This window comes from Dendropsophus ebraccatus, chromosome 14 (assembly GCF_027789765.1).
Source record: "Dendropsophus ebraccatus isolate aDenEbr1 chromosome 14, aDenEbr1.pat, whole genome shotgun sequence".
NCBI classification, from domain to species: Eukaryota; Metazoa; Chordata; class Amphibia; order Anura; family Hylidae; genus Dendropsophus; species Dendropsophus ebraccatus.
In genome coordinates this window covers 24,099,640-24,119,493 of record NC_091467.1, presented here as the reverse complement: position 1 = coordinate 24,119,493, position 19,854 = coordinate 24,099,640, and the positions used below count along the sequence as shown (strand labels likewise).

The 19,854-nt window shown below is 47.1% G+C and overlaps 1 protein-coding gene and 1 long non-coding RNA gene across 3 annotated transcripts in view; one reads left to right on the top strand and one right to left on the bottom strand.

The window, feature by feature from the left end:
* The window catches only part of LOC138771709 (uncharacterized), a 42,945-nt gene extending 29,802 nt beyond the window's left edge, over nucleotides 1–13,143 (top strand). The window contains exon 2 of the long non-coding RNA XR_011359671.1: nucleotides 12,840–13,143. This is a non-coding gene — a long non-coding RNA (uncharacterized lncRNA). The remainder of the gene's footprint in view (nucleotides 1–12,839) is intronic.
* Nucleotides 86–19,714, bottom strand: STARD3 (StAR related lipid transfer domain containing 3). 2 transcript variants are annotated; one of them, XM_069951621.1, is made up of 14 exons: nucleotides 19,626–19,714; nucleotides 12,819–13,083; nucleotides 9,970–10,047; nucleotides 8,663–8,740; nucleotides 7,605–7,658; nucleotides 6,171–6,288; nucleotides 5,845–5,943; nucleotides 5,525–5,676; nucleotides 5,189–5,251; nucleotides 4,002–4,097; nucleotides 3,664–3,743; nucleotides 3,268–3,372; nucleotides 1,994–2,087; nucleotides 86–1,390 (listed from the first exon to the last, which is right to left on the bottom strand). In XM_069951621.1, the coding sequence occupies exons 2-14, from the start codon at nucleotides 13,029–13,031 to the stop codon at nucleotides 1,283–1,285; spliced, it is 1,338 nt and encodes a 445-aa protein (XP_069807722.1). In that variant the 5' UTR covers nucleotides 13,032–13,083; nucleotides 19,626–19,714; the 3' UTR covers nucleotides 86–1,282. The 2 variants fall into 2 exon arrangements, with proteins under 2 accessions (XP_069807722.1, XP_069807721.1); XM_069951620.1 differs by lacking the exon at nucleotides 19,626–19,714 and adding an exon at nucleotides 16,244–16,465.
* Between the last annotated feature and the right edge of the window lie 140 nt (nucleotides 19,715–19,854).

The window sequence follows — 19,854 nt, the reverse complement described above, 5'->3', positions numbered from 1 at the left end:
TGCAACCCTAAGGCTGCCTGGAAAACATGGATACAACCATAGGCTGTATCCATGTTTTCCAGGACTCCCTAGAGCTGCATCCAACTTCTTCAGCCATTGGTAATCAAATGCAGAGCGTTTGGGTTTGGACGAACCCAAATGTGCTTGAGGCTCAATCATCTCTAGAGCCGACAGACCCTCTATTTATTCTGGCCATAGAGACACAGGAAAGCTCTCTGTCCAATCGACATCTACCCCACCGCCATAAATTATTGAATGACTTTAAACTGCCCGAACAAGGAGTCATTGGGGCGGTCCACAGCCGCTTCTCCCAACCTCACCAGTCTTGATTGATATACTTCCTATTTGATCTCATCCTATTTGGGTATAAGACCAGTCAAGGCTGGTGGGACGGGAAGAAGATGCTGTGGACCCCCCCGATGGTTCAGGCATGAAAGTAATGACAAGTTCCGGACACTAGCATCCAACCAGTCCACTTGAGAAAGGAAGGAGAATGTGAGGCCTGTGGTCACCCAGCAGTCTCTGACCAACAACTCTCAGTCCAGATAGAAGCTGCATGAGGTTTAACCGTGTAACACAAGCGAGGGCGGATAGGCACTGCTTGGCGTTTATATATATATATAAAAAAGAACCTTACAACATAAAACCACGTGAAATGAAGACTTTGTAGGTCGTGAGAAAAAACATTAAGATGGGTTAAAGTTATCGCCTTGTCAGGCACCCAAATAATAAAAAGAACTTAGTGCACACCGATTCCTGTACGACTCAGTGCATCCCTCTGCCTACTGGCGGAGGCGGACGCCCACCCCCCCTCTACCCAATACAGCTACACAACTAGAGAAATGGAACACGAATGCAGTCACTTGTAAACTGGACCTCTGGAATCCATGAAAGTCACTAGATTTGGGAGCCATTAACCCTTCATGCCCAGCACGGGGTCAACGCCACTCCTCCCAAACAGGAAGCCCTGTCAGTCACTCTGTTTAGTTTAAAAAAAAAAAAAAAATTGGCTCAGAATCTTCAACTCCATTGCAACTTTATCGAGAGAGAACGCATCTTAAGACATCTTCATTCTTCATATTCCTCGTGAAATGCATTGGCAAGACTTGTGTCGCTGTCAGTAGACACGAGACGGTCGGTCTTGAGTGGGACGGTTCTTCCCCCATTAAAGGTCCAAAACAATTTAAAAAAAAAAAAAAAAAGGGGGGGGGGGCAGTGCAGACAGAAAGCTTGACGTCTCCGCTTTAATGTTAGGAGCCTAGTCTGGGGGTTAAGACAGGAGTTATGATGGTCCGCTGTAAACTTCACTGACCCTTTTCCGAAGGAAACTGCAGAATTCAAACATGGTGGCGGCCAGGCTCTGGTTGATGAGGTAGCGGGGGAGCCGGCCCTGGTGAAGAAGAAAAACAAGATTTTATATAAGAATATGCACAAACAGTAATAATAATAAAAAAAAGACATACTACCCCAAACTATCCTGGAGCTTGTAAAGTGTTACTTTAAAAACAAAAAATTAATTGCCCGCAGTGAGCAGCAGGACTGGCCTCAGGACACTCGCCAGGCTCCGGGATCTCCGGCCCGGCTGATGGACTGGTCACTGTCACAGATTGTCACTGCCAGTCCATCAGCTGGGACAGGCCTCCCCCCCTCCTGTGTGTTGTAATGTCATCCTGGGGCCGGTCCCTCCGCTCACCATGGGCACGGGGAGAGGTAAGTTAGTACTTGTAATCAATTTCCCCCCGGACGGATTTTATAAGCTGCCATCATTCTCCTTTAAGTGACAGTCCCACTTTAAATCTAGCAAGACAACTAAAAGGCTGAGAAGTGACACCTCCATTGGCTGCAAACAAAGACTGCATTTACCTCTCCTTATCCCAAAACTGGCCTTACACCCCTTCAACTCTCTCTTATCCCTCCGATACACAAGCACAGTTGTCAATGAGAACAGATCAGGCTGTTGAACTTCAACAAGACCGATTCTTCTCTCACCTACCTTTAAATCAGTGTTAAGGATCCATACAAAAGTGCAGATGGAAGGGTTTCGAGAACTTTTTAGCACTACAAAACCGCCGGGTCCATTCTCCCCGCTGGAAGAAAGAAGTAAGGAATAAGATAATGAAATCAGACCCTCAAAGTGCAGAAACTTCTTATTTGCTTTATACTCCAAACCCTGTATATTATTACATACACTGATAAAAAGTCTCTCTACAAAGCAATATAGTGTAGATCTTACAGCACCCCCTAGTGGATGTACATGGAACAGCCATACTATGGAATCTGCAGACAAGTGAATAACGTTGATCATCCCGTGACAGCGTCGGCTGTAAGAATGTGCTATACAGGGAATTTGCATTTTCCTTCATAAGTACAAACAGGCTGCACCACTGAGACAACTATTAGTATAGTCTGTGGGGGAGACTTATCAAACATGGTGTAAAGTGAAACTGGCTCAGTTGCCCCTAGCAACCAATCAGATCCCACCTTTCATTTTCCTAACAGTCTGAAACAACAGGTAGAGGATTGGGTCTGAGCAGATCTTGTGGGATATTCCTGGTATACAGTGGTTAGTGCCTACCATAAGTGGGACAACTACGGAACCAGTCATTGAAGCCAAAGGCTCATTGATGTACATTGGGAGTTAATGGTAGCCTGTCTCGTCCCATCCCATAGAAGAGCTACTTACCTGGAGAAATGATGGTACCAGAAATTGGAATTGTAGGAACGGCTATGGGAAGAAGACAAGCCAGCAGAGGCAGCGTGCTGTTTTTGGGCCCTGGCATCATGTGGATGTTACTGTGACACATACCACCTACCTAACCATTGTACATCAAATCCTCCCTTTCAAATCCCCCCCCTAATAGCCGTGGTGACACTGTTTAGGAATGAGGAACATGACACATAGCTTAAGGTGATGATCGGGCCTCCAAAATCCCCAGATCTCAAGCATCTGTGGAATGCGCTGGAGGCCGCACCTTACAGCTTACAGGATTTGCTGCCAGATATTACGGAGGTGTATGGCGTCCAGACCACGATGGGTCAGAGCTGATCCGGAGGCACAAGGACCCACACAATAGTATATCAATGTTACAGCTGATAGGTGTATATAAAAATATCTGACACCCACAATGCAATGGTGCTCTGTGGTCCTCAACCTGCGACTTTCCTGCCTGCTGGGAGTTGTAGTCATGCAGCTGCTGAGCAGCCATGGATCCATAGAATAATCCATTTTGCCCATGTTTACGTTATAGTGAAAAACAGACGGCTCACCGGACGTATTTTGTAAGCGGAGGTCTGGCATGGTGCGTTCCTGCAATACCAGCTGACAAGTAGCGATCTTTTCTTCTCTCAATTCTCCGTATATTGACGAAGTCTCTAGAATGCAAATGGCAACTGGTAAAAGATGATAATTCCCAAAACTATCAAACAAGAAACTGATAGAGATGAGAGCAACCCGAGCATGCTGCAGTCCCATCATTCGCCATTTGATACGGGTGGCTGAAGAAGTTGGATGCAGCCCTGGGGAGTCCTGTGTATTGGCCATAAGCTTTATCCATGTTTTCCCAGACTCCAAAGGGCTGCATCCAACTTCGGCATCAAATGCCGAACGATGGGACTCCAGCATGCTCCGCTCATTTCTAGTAACTATGAAAACTGGAAACTAACCTGGGTGACACTACTCCTCCAGCTGCTCCTGCAGAGACGTCATACGACACAAGGGTGTTATCATCCACACGCTGTAAGATCTGACAGACAGGATACAGGGCAATGTATATGAAGAATCTCAATCATGGATACAGCCACAATCTATACAGTTACATCTTGGCTGAGGGGCCTTAATCTTATTCTCTCCAGAGACCCCATTACAATTCCCACCCCCGCAACATCTGCCATCAGTGGATAGTTAATGGCCTCCATACGCATTGGATTAGTGGTCGATTCGCCACTCATTGGCAGGTTCGGCTGAAATTAATCTAATGTGTATATGAAGAGCAAATACTGACCTGACTGGCAGCAACTGTGCGGTTCCATATGACCATCTTTTCAGGTTGTAGGATGACCTCCTGGTACACGACCTCAGCAGGACACTGAATGAAAGCCTGAGAACAAAGCCGGAGCATAGTCATATCCATATACCACATCACATCACAGTGCCAATACATCCATATCCATATACCACATCACAATGCTGATACAGCCATATCCATATACCACATCACAGTGCCAATACATCCATATACCACATCACAGCACCAATACATCCGTATACCACATCACAGTGCCAATACATCCATATACCACATCACAGTGCCAATACATCCATATACCACATCACAGTGCCAATACATCCATATACCACATTACAGTGCCAATACATCCATATCCATATACCACATTACAGTGCCAATACATCCATAAACCACATCACAGCACCAATACATCCATATACCACATGACAGTGCCAAAACATCCACATCCATATACCACATGACAGTGCTGATACATCCATATCCATCTACCACATGACAGTGCTGATACATCCATATCTATCTACCACATCACAGTGCCAATACATCCATATCCACATACCACATCACAGTGCTGATACATCCATTTACCACATCACAGTGCCAATACATCCATATCCACATACCACATCACAGTGCTGATACATCCATCTACCACATCACAGTGCCAATACATCCATATCCACATACCACATCACAGTGCTGATACATCCATCTACCACATCACAGTGCCAATACATCCATATCCATATACCACATCACAGTGCCAATACATCCATATCCACATACCACATCACAATGTTGATAAAGCCATATACCACATCAGTGCCAATACATCCGTATTCCACATCACAGTGCCAATACATCCATATACCACATCACAGCACCAATACATCCGTATACCACATCACAGCACCAATACATCCGTATACCACATCACAGTGCCGATACATCCGTATACCACATCACAATGCTTATACATCCATATATCACATCACATAGCTGATACAGCCATATCCATCTACCACATCACAGTGCTGATACATCCATCTACCACATCACAGTGCCAATACATCCATATCCATATACCACATCACAGCACCAATACATCCCTATACCACCTCACAGTGCCGATACAGACAGAAGTAAACCTCTAATCTTACCTTTAAGATAAATGTCTTTCCATGGAAAGGCATGTCCAATGTGTATACAACATCTCCAACATCCTAAAGTACAAAGAGGAATAGGTTTAACAGGCTGTCTGGGGGATTCATGGTTCCAGACTGGTTACAAAAAGCGTCTCTAGCAAGTCAAAACTTTTGATATGTATCGTTAAGGTCAAATAACAACCTGTTTGACTGTTTTAGGATGCATCATACTAAACTCTCTCCAAATATTAATACATATTATATATATATATATATATACACACACACACATACACACACACATACATACACTCCTACCCAGAGTCATAGTAGATTGAGCGAGATACTCACGTTGCTCTTCTCAAACTTCCAGTTGACTTCCTGGGCCAGGATCTGCTCTACGATCTCCATGGCCTCTTTCCCTTTCCTCACATACTCTCGCTCTTGGGGAGTGACAGCCCTTCGGCCCACATCGTCGTCATCATCATATTCATTATCTGACCCTGCGGTGACAGAGGAGACAGATGTAATGGTCAGTGGTCAGGCCTTAGGGAAGGAGTCCAGTTATAAAGATTAAGTAATGGGGGGGGGGGGAGGGAAGACGGCAGTGGCAGAAGGGGAACACATAGACAAGGCGATATCATGGACTGATGAAAAGGGTGAACTCTGACCTGCAAAGGACTCTGGTGGGGAGTAAAACTGCCCCTCAGAGGAAGGTCCTGGGTACAGAAGAGGAGGACGGAGAGCAGCGGCCTGTGCAGCCAGATACCCTGAAATAAAACAATACACATAATATTCAGACAAGGGCCATATAACCTAGGTCAGGGGTAGGGAACCTCGGCTCTCCAGCTGTAGCAAAACTACAACTCCCATCATGTCTACACAGCCAAAAACATGATGAGAGTTGTAGTTTTGAAACAGCTGGAGAGCCAAGGTTCCCGACCCCTGACCTAGGAGAACTGATCTGTCACCATCCTTCACTGCGGCAGCCACTTACATCGCTCTTCATCTGCTTCTTGTGTCAAAACTTTGAAGTCCAGGAACCATGTTTCCAGCCAGGCCAGTACGAAAGACATGATAGGCAGAAGATAGCCCAATGCCCCTTTAGACAGGAGCTACGAAATTGGAGGGAAAAAAATATGTTTGTTATTAAAAAAAAAAAAATTTCAGGGGTACACTGGCAAAAACATTTTCCTTTTAAATCAACTGGTGTTAGAGTTTACAGATTTGTAATTTACTTAAGTCTTCTAGTACTTATCAGCTGTTGTATGTCCTGCAGGAAGGAGTGTGTTCTTTCCAGCCTGACACAGAGAGGTTTTCTATGGGGGATTTGTGCCTGCTCAAAGTTGCAGAAGCAAAGGTGGACAAAGGAGGCAGCAGAGAGCATTGTGTCTGGAGCGACTGGAAAGAATGCATCACTTCCTGCAGGACATACAGCAGCTGGAAGACTTGAGATTATTAAATAGAAGTAATTTAAAAAAAAAAAATTAATTATACAACTTTCTGAACCCAGTTGATTTGAAGAAAGGAAAAATAAAAGTTTGCCGGAGAACCACATTAAAGGAGAAGTCTGGTGAAAATTTTTATTAAAGTATTGTATTGCCCCCCAAAAGTTATACAAATTACCAATATACACTTATTACGGGAAATGCTTATAAAGTGTTTTTTTCCCTGCACTTACTACTGCATTAAGGCGTCACTTCCTGGATAACATGGTGATGTCACTTCCTGGATAACATGGTGATGTCACTTCCTGGATAACATGGTGATGTCACTTCCTGGATAACATGGTGATGTCACTTCCTGGATAACATGGTGATGTCACTTCCTGGATAACATGGTGATGTCACGACCCTACTCCCAGAGCTGTGCGGACTGTGGCTGCTGGAGAGGATGATGGCAGAGGGATGCTCAGTGTCCCTCCAGTGCCCTGTGTCCCTCAGTGTCCCCCTGCCATCATCCTCTCCAGCAGCCACAGCCCGCACAGCTCTGGGAGTCATGTCGTGACATCACCATGTAATCCAGGAAGTGACATCCCCATGTTATCCAGGAAGTGACATCACCATGTTATCCAGGAAGTGAAGCCTTGATGCAGTAGTAAGTGCAGGGAAAAAAGCACTTTATAGGCATTTCCTGTAATAAGTGTATATTGGTGATTTAAATAACTTTTGGGGGGCAATACAATACCTTAATAAAAATTTTCGCCAGACTTCTCCTTTAAGTCTTTTATAAAGCTTTTGTCACATCACAGAAACATTTCACAAGGTTTGATTAGTTGGGGTGTGAACGATCAGACCCCAGGATCAATATAACTAGCTGGGAGAATCTATGGGATCCTACTAGTCTGTGCATTCAAAAGATGGTACATGATGGCCACATTCAGTATGATCGATGTCTGTGTGTAAAAGCCTCAGATCAGTCATCCACTCACCTCTGACATTATGACTTTGACAATGAGAAACGCGCTGGTCACCAGGGTTGTGATCTGGGGGGAAAAAACAGAAGAATTGTTCATTTCTTAACTCATGTATTAACTTATTATGTGACCACGAAAGCCACATGACAATAGCAGGACAGGGGATAAATGTAAGATGGCTGAGGGTCCAACCAGTGAGATCTTCAGTGATCATGAGAATGGTGATCCTATGTCAGGTCACACGTGTACTCCTCAATTTACTGTCTATGGGATTGCTGGAAATAGATAAAGACTACGGGAAGTCACACTCAGGCCCTCCAGCTGTTACAAAACAACAATTCCCATCATGCCTGGACAGCCAAAGCTAAAGCTCCTGCAGATCATACGGCAGCTGATAAGTACTGGAAGACTTATCAGCTGCTGTATATCCTGCAGGAAGTGGTGTATTATTTCCAGTCTGGAAAATTTAGGGATTTGCTACTGCTGTGGACAGTTCCTGTCTCGGACAGAGGTGGCAGCAGAGAGCACCATGTCAGACTGGAGAGAATACACTGCTTTCTGCAAGACATACAGCAGCTGAAAAGTTCTGGAAGACTTGAGATATTTTAATAGAAGTAAATTACAAACCTCTGGCATTTTCTGGCACCAGCTGATTTGAAAGAAAAAACTTTTTGGTGAACAACCCCTTTAAAGAGGACCTGTCTACCCCCGAGCCCGGCCGACCCCCCCGCTAGAGACCCTTATACTTACCCCGCGCACCAAGTCCCGCTCCTGGAGCCGCTCTCATTGCCGAGATATCGCCGTCTGAAGCCCGGCGCGCGCATCAAAGATGAGTCCGATGCTCATAGAGAATGAATGAAGCCGTCATTCTCTATGAGCGTCGGACCCATCTCTAAAGTGCACGTGCCAGGCTTCAGACAGTGATATCTCAGCAACGGGAACGGCTCTAGGAGCGGGACTTGGTGCGCGGGGTAAGTATAAGGGTCTCTAGTGAGGGGTGGGCCGGGCTCTGCCCCGGCACGGGGGGGTGACAGGTCCTCTTTAAGATAAAAGTAATTTCTAGAAGGACTTACAGCTATAGCCCACCAGTGTTTAAGTCGCAGGACTGCATAGCCTAAGAGCAGGACACAGAAGCGGAATACTGCCAGGAGCTGAGAAAAGAAAACAAATGTAAAATCATCAGACATACAGGGCAGAATGTGTATAGATGTTACACATACAGGACAACGCAGTGTGCTAGCCAAGCTCCTCTTAAAGAGAACATGTCATCACTTTCATGCTGCTTGAACCAGGAGTCATGGGGGGGAGGGGGGGGGGGTGCCTAGTGGCTTCAGCCTGTCTCCACAGCCTCAATTTACAGATCTCTTCTGGTATGGGTAATGGGAGAGATCAATCAGTCAGGCCTGGTGGGCTGGGGAGAAACCATTGGGGACTGCTCGATGATTCACGGTTCAGGCAGCATGAAAGTGATAACAGGTTCCCTTTAAGAAGAGAAACTTTGCCTAGTGGAGTGAGTGCTGTCCTATCTGAGGGTAGCATAAACTAGTGACAGAGAAGCTGAGCAGAATGATGTATCACTTACACTGTTCTGTGCAGCTAATCCAGAGATATCCTCCTGAATATAGACAATAAGCAGTCCTCTCCATTATGTGCATGAGCCCAGTAGTCCTGGATATTTATGAGGAGCAGAAAACTCCGCCCACCAGCTGCTGATTGGCACTTCTCTATCCATGCTGTGTATAGGCAGTCAGTCAGCATCTGGAGGGCGGGGGGAAGGGGTGTGACAAGAATCCTATTCTCCTGCATATTAGGAGAACGGCTGAACAGAATGATGTAAGTAAATACATCGATCTGTTCATCATTAATATCACTGGTTTATACTGCCCTCATTTAAGGCACCATAAACCTACTGACAGATTCCCTTTAAAGTTCCATGGGGCACAGCAAAGAACAAAACTTCACTGCCTGTGGGGCCATCATTCTGTAGGATGGTGCCTTCATGTGGCCAGAGCAGTGGAGCCAGCATACACATAGAAACAGAGCAGACAACAGACAGCGTCTCATGTTGTATAGAGCAACTCTGCTCCCTCTCACGTAAATAAGAGGTGCAGTAACCCAGAACGGCCACTACACGATGTACGGCGCTGTCTGCTTCCTGCTCTATGATGTATGGTGGTGCCGCCACCAGATCTATTCTAGATCTGAGTCTAGAATGGTAATCTAGAAAAACTATATAACTGAAGATTAGGGGTATCTAACATATGGGTTACACGTATAGACTTATAGGGAACAATAGTGTATGAGGACTGAGTATTACGGTCAGCATATTCTCCTACTTAGGGAACACAGTCTCTGGTCAGGAGGATGGCGCCTCACTTACAAATATGTCGAAAAACGAGGTACTGAACTCGTACTGCAAAACCTCCTTCTCCAGATTCTTCTCAATCCCATTATTGGTCTATGGAAAGAAAGAGAAAACACTCATATAAGTTATTTGTCCCTATGAATGGTACCTGGCTTACTGCTCACAAGCATCCTCAGTCAGCCTGTGGCTATCCAGCTGTTACAAGACTACAAATCCCAGCATGTACCTGGCTGTCAGGGCATGCTGGGAGTTGTAGTGTTACAACGGTTAGATAGCCACAGGTTGAATGTCCCTTCGATAAGGCACTGTACATATACATGATTGACATGTCCTATATGAGCCCCTACTGTTTCCTCTGTGGACCCCGCCGGGAAGCAGTCAATACTAACAGGGTTACTGCTTCCATTACAGAGTGATAGATGGACGGCTACTTCGCTTTCTGCTCTCTAAATCCTAATTTCTGCCTTTCATACTGATAAATGACCGTATCAGAGAGAGAGGCCAGAGGCGGAGAAGTGCGGCCCATCCATCAGTGTCACATGTGGAACAATATCCAGGACGGCCTTCATAGAGTGCAAGCTCCTAGGGGGCACAATGGCTAAACAACTTTATTTATTGATGCTGGGCTATGGCTCATAGGTGGCCGGGAGACATCTAACAATGGGTTTTGTTTTTTTTGCATCACACCCTATCTCTGCCAATGTCTGCTATACACTTTACAAATGAAGAGCCCCGTTATCATCATATTTATATATATATATATATATATATATATATATATATATATATATATATTAGTGCATCCACGGCAGGCTCATCCATCTATCGGTTACTAAGAATTTTTTATTTTCGCATGTTGCATTCAGAGCTGTAACTTTTTTTTTGTACTTTTCTATTGATGCGGCCATCTGCAAAAATGTGCCGTGTTTTTTGTACCTTTATCCTGTTAGAAGACAAAATGATTATAGAAAAAGGAAAAGGATTTAGCGTCACTAGAGATGCAGTCAGAACAATGGAAACTGCAGCTCAATGTTTCCCAATGTAAAATAATGCACTTGGGGAGGAGGAATCATCCTATCAGAGTATCATAGATACTAGACTAGATGGACAATGTTCTATGTTACTAGAGCAAATGTGGAAACAGTGGTTCTATTTTTGCATTATGACTAGAAAAGTTTTACTAGTTTTGTGAACATTTTATTATTAAAGCAGAGGCCCGGCCATCTGGAAAATTTTCCTACTGACAAGGGCAGGGGGGGGGGAACATAACAGACTAAGACAACTCGTCTCTCCCTTTGCCATAGCTGCGCTGGATTGCTGCTCCGGGCCCCCCTCCAGGCTCTGGGATCTCCTGCACAGCTGACGCCTTGACCCAGTTAATGAACTTCCTGCTCAGTCAGTCAGTGACTAGGATGGGACACCGCTCCAATCACTGATTGGCTGAGCAATCCATCAGCTGAGACAGGCATTTCCCTCTGAATAGTGAGGTCATCAGAACTGAACCGGCGCTTCTTGGGCAAAGGGAGAGGTAAGAAGTGATTGTTTGTTATGTTCCCCCTGCCGCCTGTGGAACTTCTCCTTTAACTTATTAAACTTTAACTATTGTTTAAACTTTTTAGTGCTACTAGGGAAGTTTATAGTGCAACTATCTGATATAATGGTTTATTAGAGGGGAAAAAACTGACAGGCCTAGAGGCCATTTTTATAGCGCAATGTGTTAATGGGGTAGCATCTATGGAAGGGGTAAGGAACCTTGGCTCTCCAGCTGTTGCAAAACTACAACTCTCATCATGCCTGGAAAACCAAGGCTTTGGCTGTCCAGGTATGATGGGAGTTGTAGTTTTGCAACAGCTGGAGAGCCAAGGTTCCCTACCCTTGGTCTATGGGGTGCCATGACCGGGATCAGAGTTCCTTCCGATCCTGGTTGATGCGGAGGAATGTTGCTGTATACTGCAGACACTGGACCTACCTCTACATCCGTATTCAGGAATGCAGCAGCAAAACGGATCTAGAGTTAGGTCCAAACGCAGGAAGGTTAGGCTGGGTTCACATTACTTTTTTTTCATCCGTTTTTGCAAAAAAAATAGATGCAAAAATTGATGCATTTGTGCGCATCAGTTTTGATCCGCTTTTCCATTGACTTCCAATATAAAAAAACAAACAAAAAAACCCGCATCCACTCTATTAACATATACAAAAATCAGCTACGTTTTTGTATACGTTAAAAAAAACGAATGGGTTTTTATTTTCCTTTTTTTATAAAAAAAAAAAAAACCCACAATCTATAGGTCAGCTCCAGCAGCCAGATCTGTATGTGTAAAGACAGAGAACTGACCTCCCTGAATCTGCTGACAGCATAGCGGTCTGAATATATCTGTTAAATTCTCTAAGACAGGGTTCCCTAATTGGTCGCCCTCCAGCTGTTGCAGAACTACAACTCCCAGCATCCCCAGCAGTATTAGTAAGTTGTGACCATTTACCTCTAAAATACCCTGACAAGTCATTATTGACAGCCAGGCGACAGCCACCTTGTTTGAACAGGCAGCAGGTACTTTATTACCTCAGAAACCTAGAAACTCGGGCGGATATGTTCAGCCTGGAGATATGTGTACAACAGTCAAGCAGGAAATGAAAGAGAACCTGGAAAGTCCAGGCAGATATAGCAGAGCCAAATGTGTCACTATATTGGTATAGATAATATTGTAGACTTGCCTGCAGCCCCACCTAAGAAGCGTAAGTCACAGGTTATAACAGTATCATAGTTATACCAGTGACAAACTCAGCTCTGCTAAATCTGCACAAAACTATACGGTATTTCAGTGATATGGAAAGCAGAAGTGGCATCAAAGGTGTCCTGTACTCACATTAAGCTCAATGATCCACAGGAGAGAGATGAAGAGCAGATCAAACGTGACAAAGAGGCAGAAGGTCCGGCGCACGTCTGAGATGGCCCGCCGCTGCTCCGGGGGAAGGTAAAAGTGCGGTGACAGACTCTGGCTCAGGGAGGAGTTGATGGAGGCGATGGCCGGTAGACTCCGCTCCAGGTCTGACTGGAAGTCTTCTGGAAGTTTACTCATCGTGGCAAGTGAAGGAAACCGTCAGCATTAGAAATGGTGGTCACCGACCCATCTGTTAGGAGCAGAACAGAGAAATTATATCTATGTGTACATTAAAATGTATGAATAATAATACATAGCTATATTATTTTTTTACCACAATTACTAGTGGTCATTGGAAACAGTCAGCAATCCTGATGACAGTACGTATATCAGACTGCATAGCTGAGCTAGATTACTAGAGTACTAATCCAATGCTGGATGTGAATGTGTATCACCAGATAAGGCCGATCATTGGTTACCACTCTCTTTTCTATTAAAAACACATGGAAGAGCGGCTAAATCAAGCGTGCACATGGAAGAAAGAGAGCTGTCCCTGCCACTGAAGCTGTATGGGCACAGTTTAGTGTAACAATGCCTCTTGTTACCCTTACATGACTGACCACCATGTCAGATCTACATTACATGTCTGTAGCGGACCTTATATATTGGCTCTCCTCCAATCCCAGTATACACGTACACACTAATATCAGCTGAGTGTTCGTGTATTCTGCATGGAGAGAGGATCTTACAAAAGGATCAGACAACTGAAATCCAACATGCCTGATCCTTCTCGCCTATGACAGGAGGACCCAATGTACATCAGCTGAGTGTTCGTGTATTCTGCATGGAGAGAGGAACTTACAAAAGGATCAGACAACTGAAATCCAACATGCCTGATCCTTCTCGCCTATGACAGGAGGACCCAATGTACATCAGCTGAGTATTCATGTATTCTGCGTGGAAAGAGGAACTCATCTGGTGGTAGCTTACAGCTGAAATCCAACATGCCCGATCCTTCTCTTCCATGACAGTAGGCCCCAATACACATCAGATGGGCAGCAGGTCCTGACGAAATCAGTGGCTTCAGCTGATTCATGACCATTGTGTATGGTTGACCGTCAGCTATAAGGGCCCGGAATCCAAAACCTGCCTACTGTCTGTTTGAATGGGAGGGATCGCGTGCCTCCGCTCAAAGATTCGGCGCTCAGCCTGCACGTGGGGGTTCCGCATGGAATTTCGCCACTGATCCCATAGTGTGAATGGGCCCTAAATGTGATGTATTGATAAAGCCTGGTGCAAAGACACTGGGCACTTACATGGCTCTACCCATAAACCTTAGATATCTGTTGGCTATGTTCTCGCAGACAGACGCCAAGACCTCAGGTATATTGGATCAGGTATACCGAAAAACAACATACTCCCCACCCCAAACAGCTGCAGCCAGAGCCTGTATTGGTCATACACATTGGATGACTGGCCAGTCCTGCCTAAACGTGGCAGGCTCATATGACATGAATCTAATGTGTAGGGGTTGCCAGGCTACACTCTCTTATACCTATACTCATTTCAACCTGTCCCCATCTTTTCCTGGTGACGTGTCATTTCCACAAGACCAGCGGTGTCCCAGTAGTTTTTGCGGGGTCCACCTGTCACCAGGAAGCAGCGGGAACAAATGAAGACCAAGAGAGTCTGTGCAGCAGCTGTGGGGCTCGGGGAAGGAGAGTATACAGTATGTATTTATTATTTCTACCCCACCATTAGGGTGCGTTCACACCTACAGGATCTGCAGCAGATTTGATGCTGTGTTCAGTTATTTAAATGAAATCTGCTGCAGAAAATCAGCTGCAGATCCTGTAGGTGTGAACGCACCATAAGACATATTTTTATGTCTTGGCAACCAATTTTACAATACCATAAGTTTAATTCTGTGCCATTTTGGGGATATTTGTAGTTTAAAGGGGTACTCCAACAAAAATATTTTCCTTTCAAATAAACTGGTTTCAGAAAGTATATAGATTTGTAATTTACTTCTATTTAAAAAATTTCCAGTCTTCCCATACTTATCATCTGCTGTATGTCCTGCAGGAAGTGGTACATTCTTTCCAATCTGAAACAGTGCTCTCTGCTGCCACCTCTGTCCAGAGCAGGAGAGGTTTTGCTCCTGCTCTGGACAGTTCCTAACATGGACAGAGGTGGCAGCAGAGAGCACCGTGTCAGACTGGAAAGAATACTTCCCACAGAACATACAGCAGACGATAAGTAAGGGAAGACTTGAGATTTTAAAATAGAAGTAAATTACAAATCTATATAACTTTCTGAAACCAGTTGATTTGAAAGAAAAATATTTTTTTTAAGGAGTATCCCTTTAATTCATTTCCCAATGAAAGATTTTAGCTTTCACCCTCAGCTGGCCCGCTCTGCTGATATTTATTAGGGGGAAGGATTAGGGCACTGGGGACAGTACTCCCACCATCAGTGCACCAAAATGGCGTCTAAGCATAAGGAATAAACTCTTAATATCATGGAAACCCCACCAAGGATACAGGTAAGAAACTTTCCTTCATCCTCAGCACCCTGTGTGCTATAGGGACATATCGGTAGGCTACATTCTTCTTACCTGCTGATACAAGACAGCTATGGTGTCATAGGGAATCTCTATCACAACATCCTCCAACCTGCAAAACTACAACTCCCATCATGCCCTGACAGCCAAAGGCTGTCAGGGCATGATGGGAGTTGTAGTTTTGCAGCAGCTGGAGGGCCACGGGTTGCTCTATTACAGGGATGGGAACCTTCAGCCCTCCAGCTGTTGCTAAACTACAATTCCCATCAAACTCTGGCTGCCCAGGCATGATGGGAAATGTAGTTTTACAACAGCTGGAGGTTGGACAGTTCCCCGTCCCTGCTTTATCACCTCAGTCCTCATCCTATGACTTGTTACTTCCCCTTTAAGCACTCGCACTTCATCATTCACAGAGCAGGTGTCAGTACAACTTGGACCATGTACGAGCAATCGCCATACCACCTGTAAACCTCACACGCTACTGGATCCCTTTAATAAAACGGAAAAAAAAAAAGTTCAGCACTTTTCTGCCACAATCTCAGTATTCCTTATACCTCTGCTTGCTTTCAGTGAATGACAACTTAGAGAGGTCATGTGACCATCACAGGTGCACAGCTCTGCTAGAGATGGTCACATGACCAGGGCACCACTCTACTCACTAGCACACCCTCATAGACCTCTATTATGAGTCATTATCAGGCAATTAAAGGATTTCAGTGATTATTAGTGGGACTTATTGCTATGACCTGTAGGCAGGCATACAGCCTTCATATCACGGTAGTAAGTACTAAGCCCCTCACCCTATCAAACACATAAAAATAACAAACATGCCCATATAGATGCTCACCTGAGGATCCCCCCCTGTATCTGCGGTTAGTGGTCTCTCCCATACATACGTTCCGATGCTTTCTCTCTATCACCGGTCATACACAACAACCCGGAAATGGGGGGAGGTGGTAGATGCAGGAATGTCACATGATCTCCTTCTAGTGGGTGTGGTCAGCGGCTGAACTCTATATGGCTCCGCCCCTTTGGGCTGTGCGTTATGCAGGAGTGCCGGTAGCTGCTCCTTTTTGTCGCTTAGTTGTGACGTTTACCAGTAGGCGTGGCTTACAGTGATACATTCTAATGGCTCCTCCTTTGAATAGGTGTCGCAGAGTAGTAATGACTCCATCCCTGTGGGCGTGGCTTGTAGGATACGACGTAATGGTCTCCTCCTTGTGGTTGGTGTCGGCGCAGTGTGGGCGGGGCCTGGCACAGGTGTGCGGTCAGGTGGTTGTGCTGCCGTATACATAATATTACTAATAATAATCAGGTTACAATGTATCAAGCTGCTGGTTTCCTCCTGTTACCTGTCATGTGGCTGTTATTATAGAGGAGTGCCAGTGATGGCTGGTGGTGGTATAAGCAGCAGGGCAGGAGCCATGTCTGTCCAGGTAATAGCCTAGCACTGTATATAGGGACTGTATATAGGGATCTGAGGCCGGCCCCGTGTATAGGGATCTGAGGCCGGCCCCGTGTATAGGGATCTGAGGCCGGCCCCGTGTATAGGGATCTGAGGCCGGCCCCGTATATAGGGATCTGAGGCCGGAGCTGTATATAGGGATCTGAGGCCGGAGCTGTATATAGGGATCTGAAGCCGGCCTCGTATATAGGGATCTGAGGCCGGCCCCGTGTATAGGGATCTGAGGCCGGCCCCGTATATAGGGATCTGAGGCCGGCCCCGTGTATAGGGATCTGAGGCCGGCCCCGTGTATAGGGATCTGAGGCCGGCCCCGTGTATAGGGATCTGAGGCCGGAGCTGTATATAGGGATCTGAGGCCGGAGCTGTATATAGGGATCTGAGGCCGGCCCCGTGTATAGGGATCTGAGGCCGGCCCCGTGTATAGGGATCTGAGGCCGGCCCCGTGTATAGGGATCTCAGGCCGGCCCCGTATATAGGGATCTGAGGCCGGCGCTGTATATAGGGATCTGAGGCCGGCCCCGTGTATAGGGATCTCAGGCCGGCCCCGTGTATAGGGATCTGAGGCCGGCCCTATATATAGGGATCTGAGGCCGGCCCCATATATAGGGATCTGAGGCCGGCCCCGTGTATAGGGATCTCAGGCCGGAGCTGTATATAGGGATCTGAGGCCGGCGCTGTATATAGGGATCTGAGGCCGGCCCCGTGTATAGGGATCTCAGGCCGGCCCCGTATATAGGGATCTGAGGCCGGAGCTGTATATAAGGATCTGAGGCCGGAGCTGTATATAAGGATCTGAGGCCGGAGCTGTATATAAGGATCTGAGGCCGGAGCTGTATATAAGGATCTGAGGCCGAAGCCGTGTATAGGGATCTGAGGCCGGCCCCGTGTATAGGGATCTGAGGCCGGCCCCGTGTATAGGGATCTGAGGCCGGCCCCGTGTATAGGGATCTGAGGCCGGCCCCGTGTATAGGGATCTGAGGCCGGCCCCGTGTATAGGGATCTGAGGCCGGCCCCGTGTATAGGGATCTGAGGCCGGCCCCGTGTATAGGGATCTGAGGCCGGCCCCGTGTATAGGGATCTGAGGCCGGCCCCGTGTATAGGGATCTGAGGCCGGCCCCGTGTATAGGGATCTGAGGCCGGCCCCGTGTATAGGGATCTGAGGCCGGCCCCGTGTATAGGGATCTGAGGCCGGCCCCGTGTATAGGGATCTGAGGCCGGCCCCGTGTATAGGGATCTGAGGCCGGCCCCGTGTATAGGGATCTGAGGCCGGCCCCGTGTATAGGGATCTGAGGCCGGCCCCGTGTATAGGGATCTGAGGCCGGCCCCGTGTATAGGGATCTGAGGCCGGCCCCGTGTATAGGGATCTGAGGCCGGCCCCGTGTATAGGGACGTGAGGCCGGCCCCGTGTATAGGGACGTGAGGCCGGCCCCTTGTATAGGGACCTGAGGCCGGCCCCGTGTATAGGGACCTGAGGCCGGCCCCGTGTATAGGGATCTGAGGTCGGAGCTGTGTATAGGGATCTGAGTCCGTGCCCCGTGAATAGGGATCTGAGTCCGTGCCCCGTGAATAGGGATCTGAGGCCGGAGCTGTATATAGGGATCTGAGGCCGGCCCCGTGTATAGGGATCTGAGGCCGGCCCCGTGTATAGGGATCTGAGGCCGGCCCCGTGTATAGGGATCTGAGGCCGGCCCCGTGTATAGGGATCTGAGGCCGGCCCCGTGTATAGGGATCTGAGGCCGGCCCGTGTATAGGGATCTGAGGCCGGCCCCGTGTATAGGGATCTGAGGCCGGAGCTGTATATAGGGATCTGAGGCCGGCCCCGTGTATAGGGATCTGAGGCCGGCCCCGTGTATAGGGATCTGAGGCCGGCCCCGTGTATAGGGATCTGAGGCCGGCCCCGTGTATAGGGATCTGAGGCCGGCCCCGTGTATAGGGATCTGAGGTCGGAGCTGTGTATAGGGATCTGAGTCCGTGCCCCGTGAATAGGGATCTGAGGCCGGAGCTGTATATAGGGATCTGAGGCCGGCCCCGTGTATAGGGATCTGAGGCCGGCCCCGTGTATAGGGATCTGAGGCCGGCCCCGTGTATAGGGATCTGAGGCCGGCCCCGTGTATAGGGATCTGAGGCCGGCCCCGTGTATAGGGATCTGAGGCCGGCCCCGTGTATAGGGATCTGAGGCCGGCCCCGTGTATAGGGATCTGAGGCCGGCCCCGTGTATAGGGATCTGAGGCCGGCCCCGTGTATAGGGATCTGAGGCCGGCCCCGTGTATAGGGATCTGAGGCCGGCCCCGTGAATAGGGATCTGAGTCCGTGCCCCGTGAATAGGGATCTGAGGCCGGCTCCGTGAATAGGGATCTGAGGTCTGAGCTGTATATAATTGTTGTGAGATATTCCAGATTAGAAAGATTATTTCTAATATAATTACCATTTATATTTGTCTCCGTTCTTCAAGCAGGAGTCACAGGATCGCTCTGAAGGAAGCAAACTTGATTAAATCAGATCTGTCTTGAAAATATGATGCACTATTTAAAGGAATGTTCCTCTATTAGAAAAAACATGGCTGTTTGTTTCCACAAATAGTGCCACCCTATGGTTAAGTTTGGTATTACAGCTCAGCATCATTGATGCGTAACCTGTGGACAAGATTTTTAAAAGTTTTTTCTAACCCTGGACTATCCCTTTAAGGGCCAGTTATATATAGGCTCATACACATCATGATCTGATTGGCTGCTATAAGATCCTGTGCACGGCCTCGTACACGTACCTGTCAGGTCCATTCATGTAGCCTGTACCGTGCCCCTCCGCTGCTCTACTCGCTTACTCTGCAGAGGGTGCAGCACGTGCGATTCTCAGTCACTTTAATGTGTGAGTGAGGTGTGAACGTGTGCCAGCCCAGCCTAAACAGTGTCACCAACACATGCGTGCTGTCACACGGGGACACTTCACATACACACCCTCCCCTGGGGCAACTTCTCATGGGGAATGTAATATAA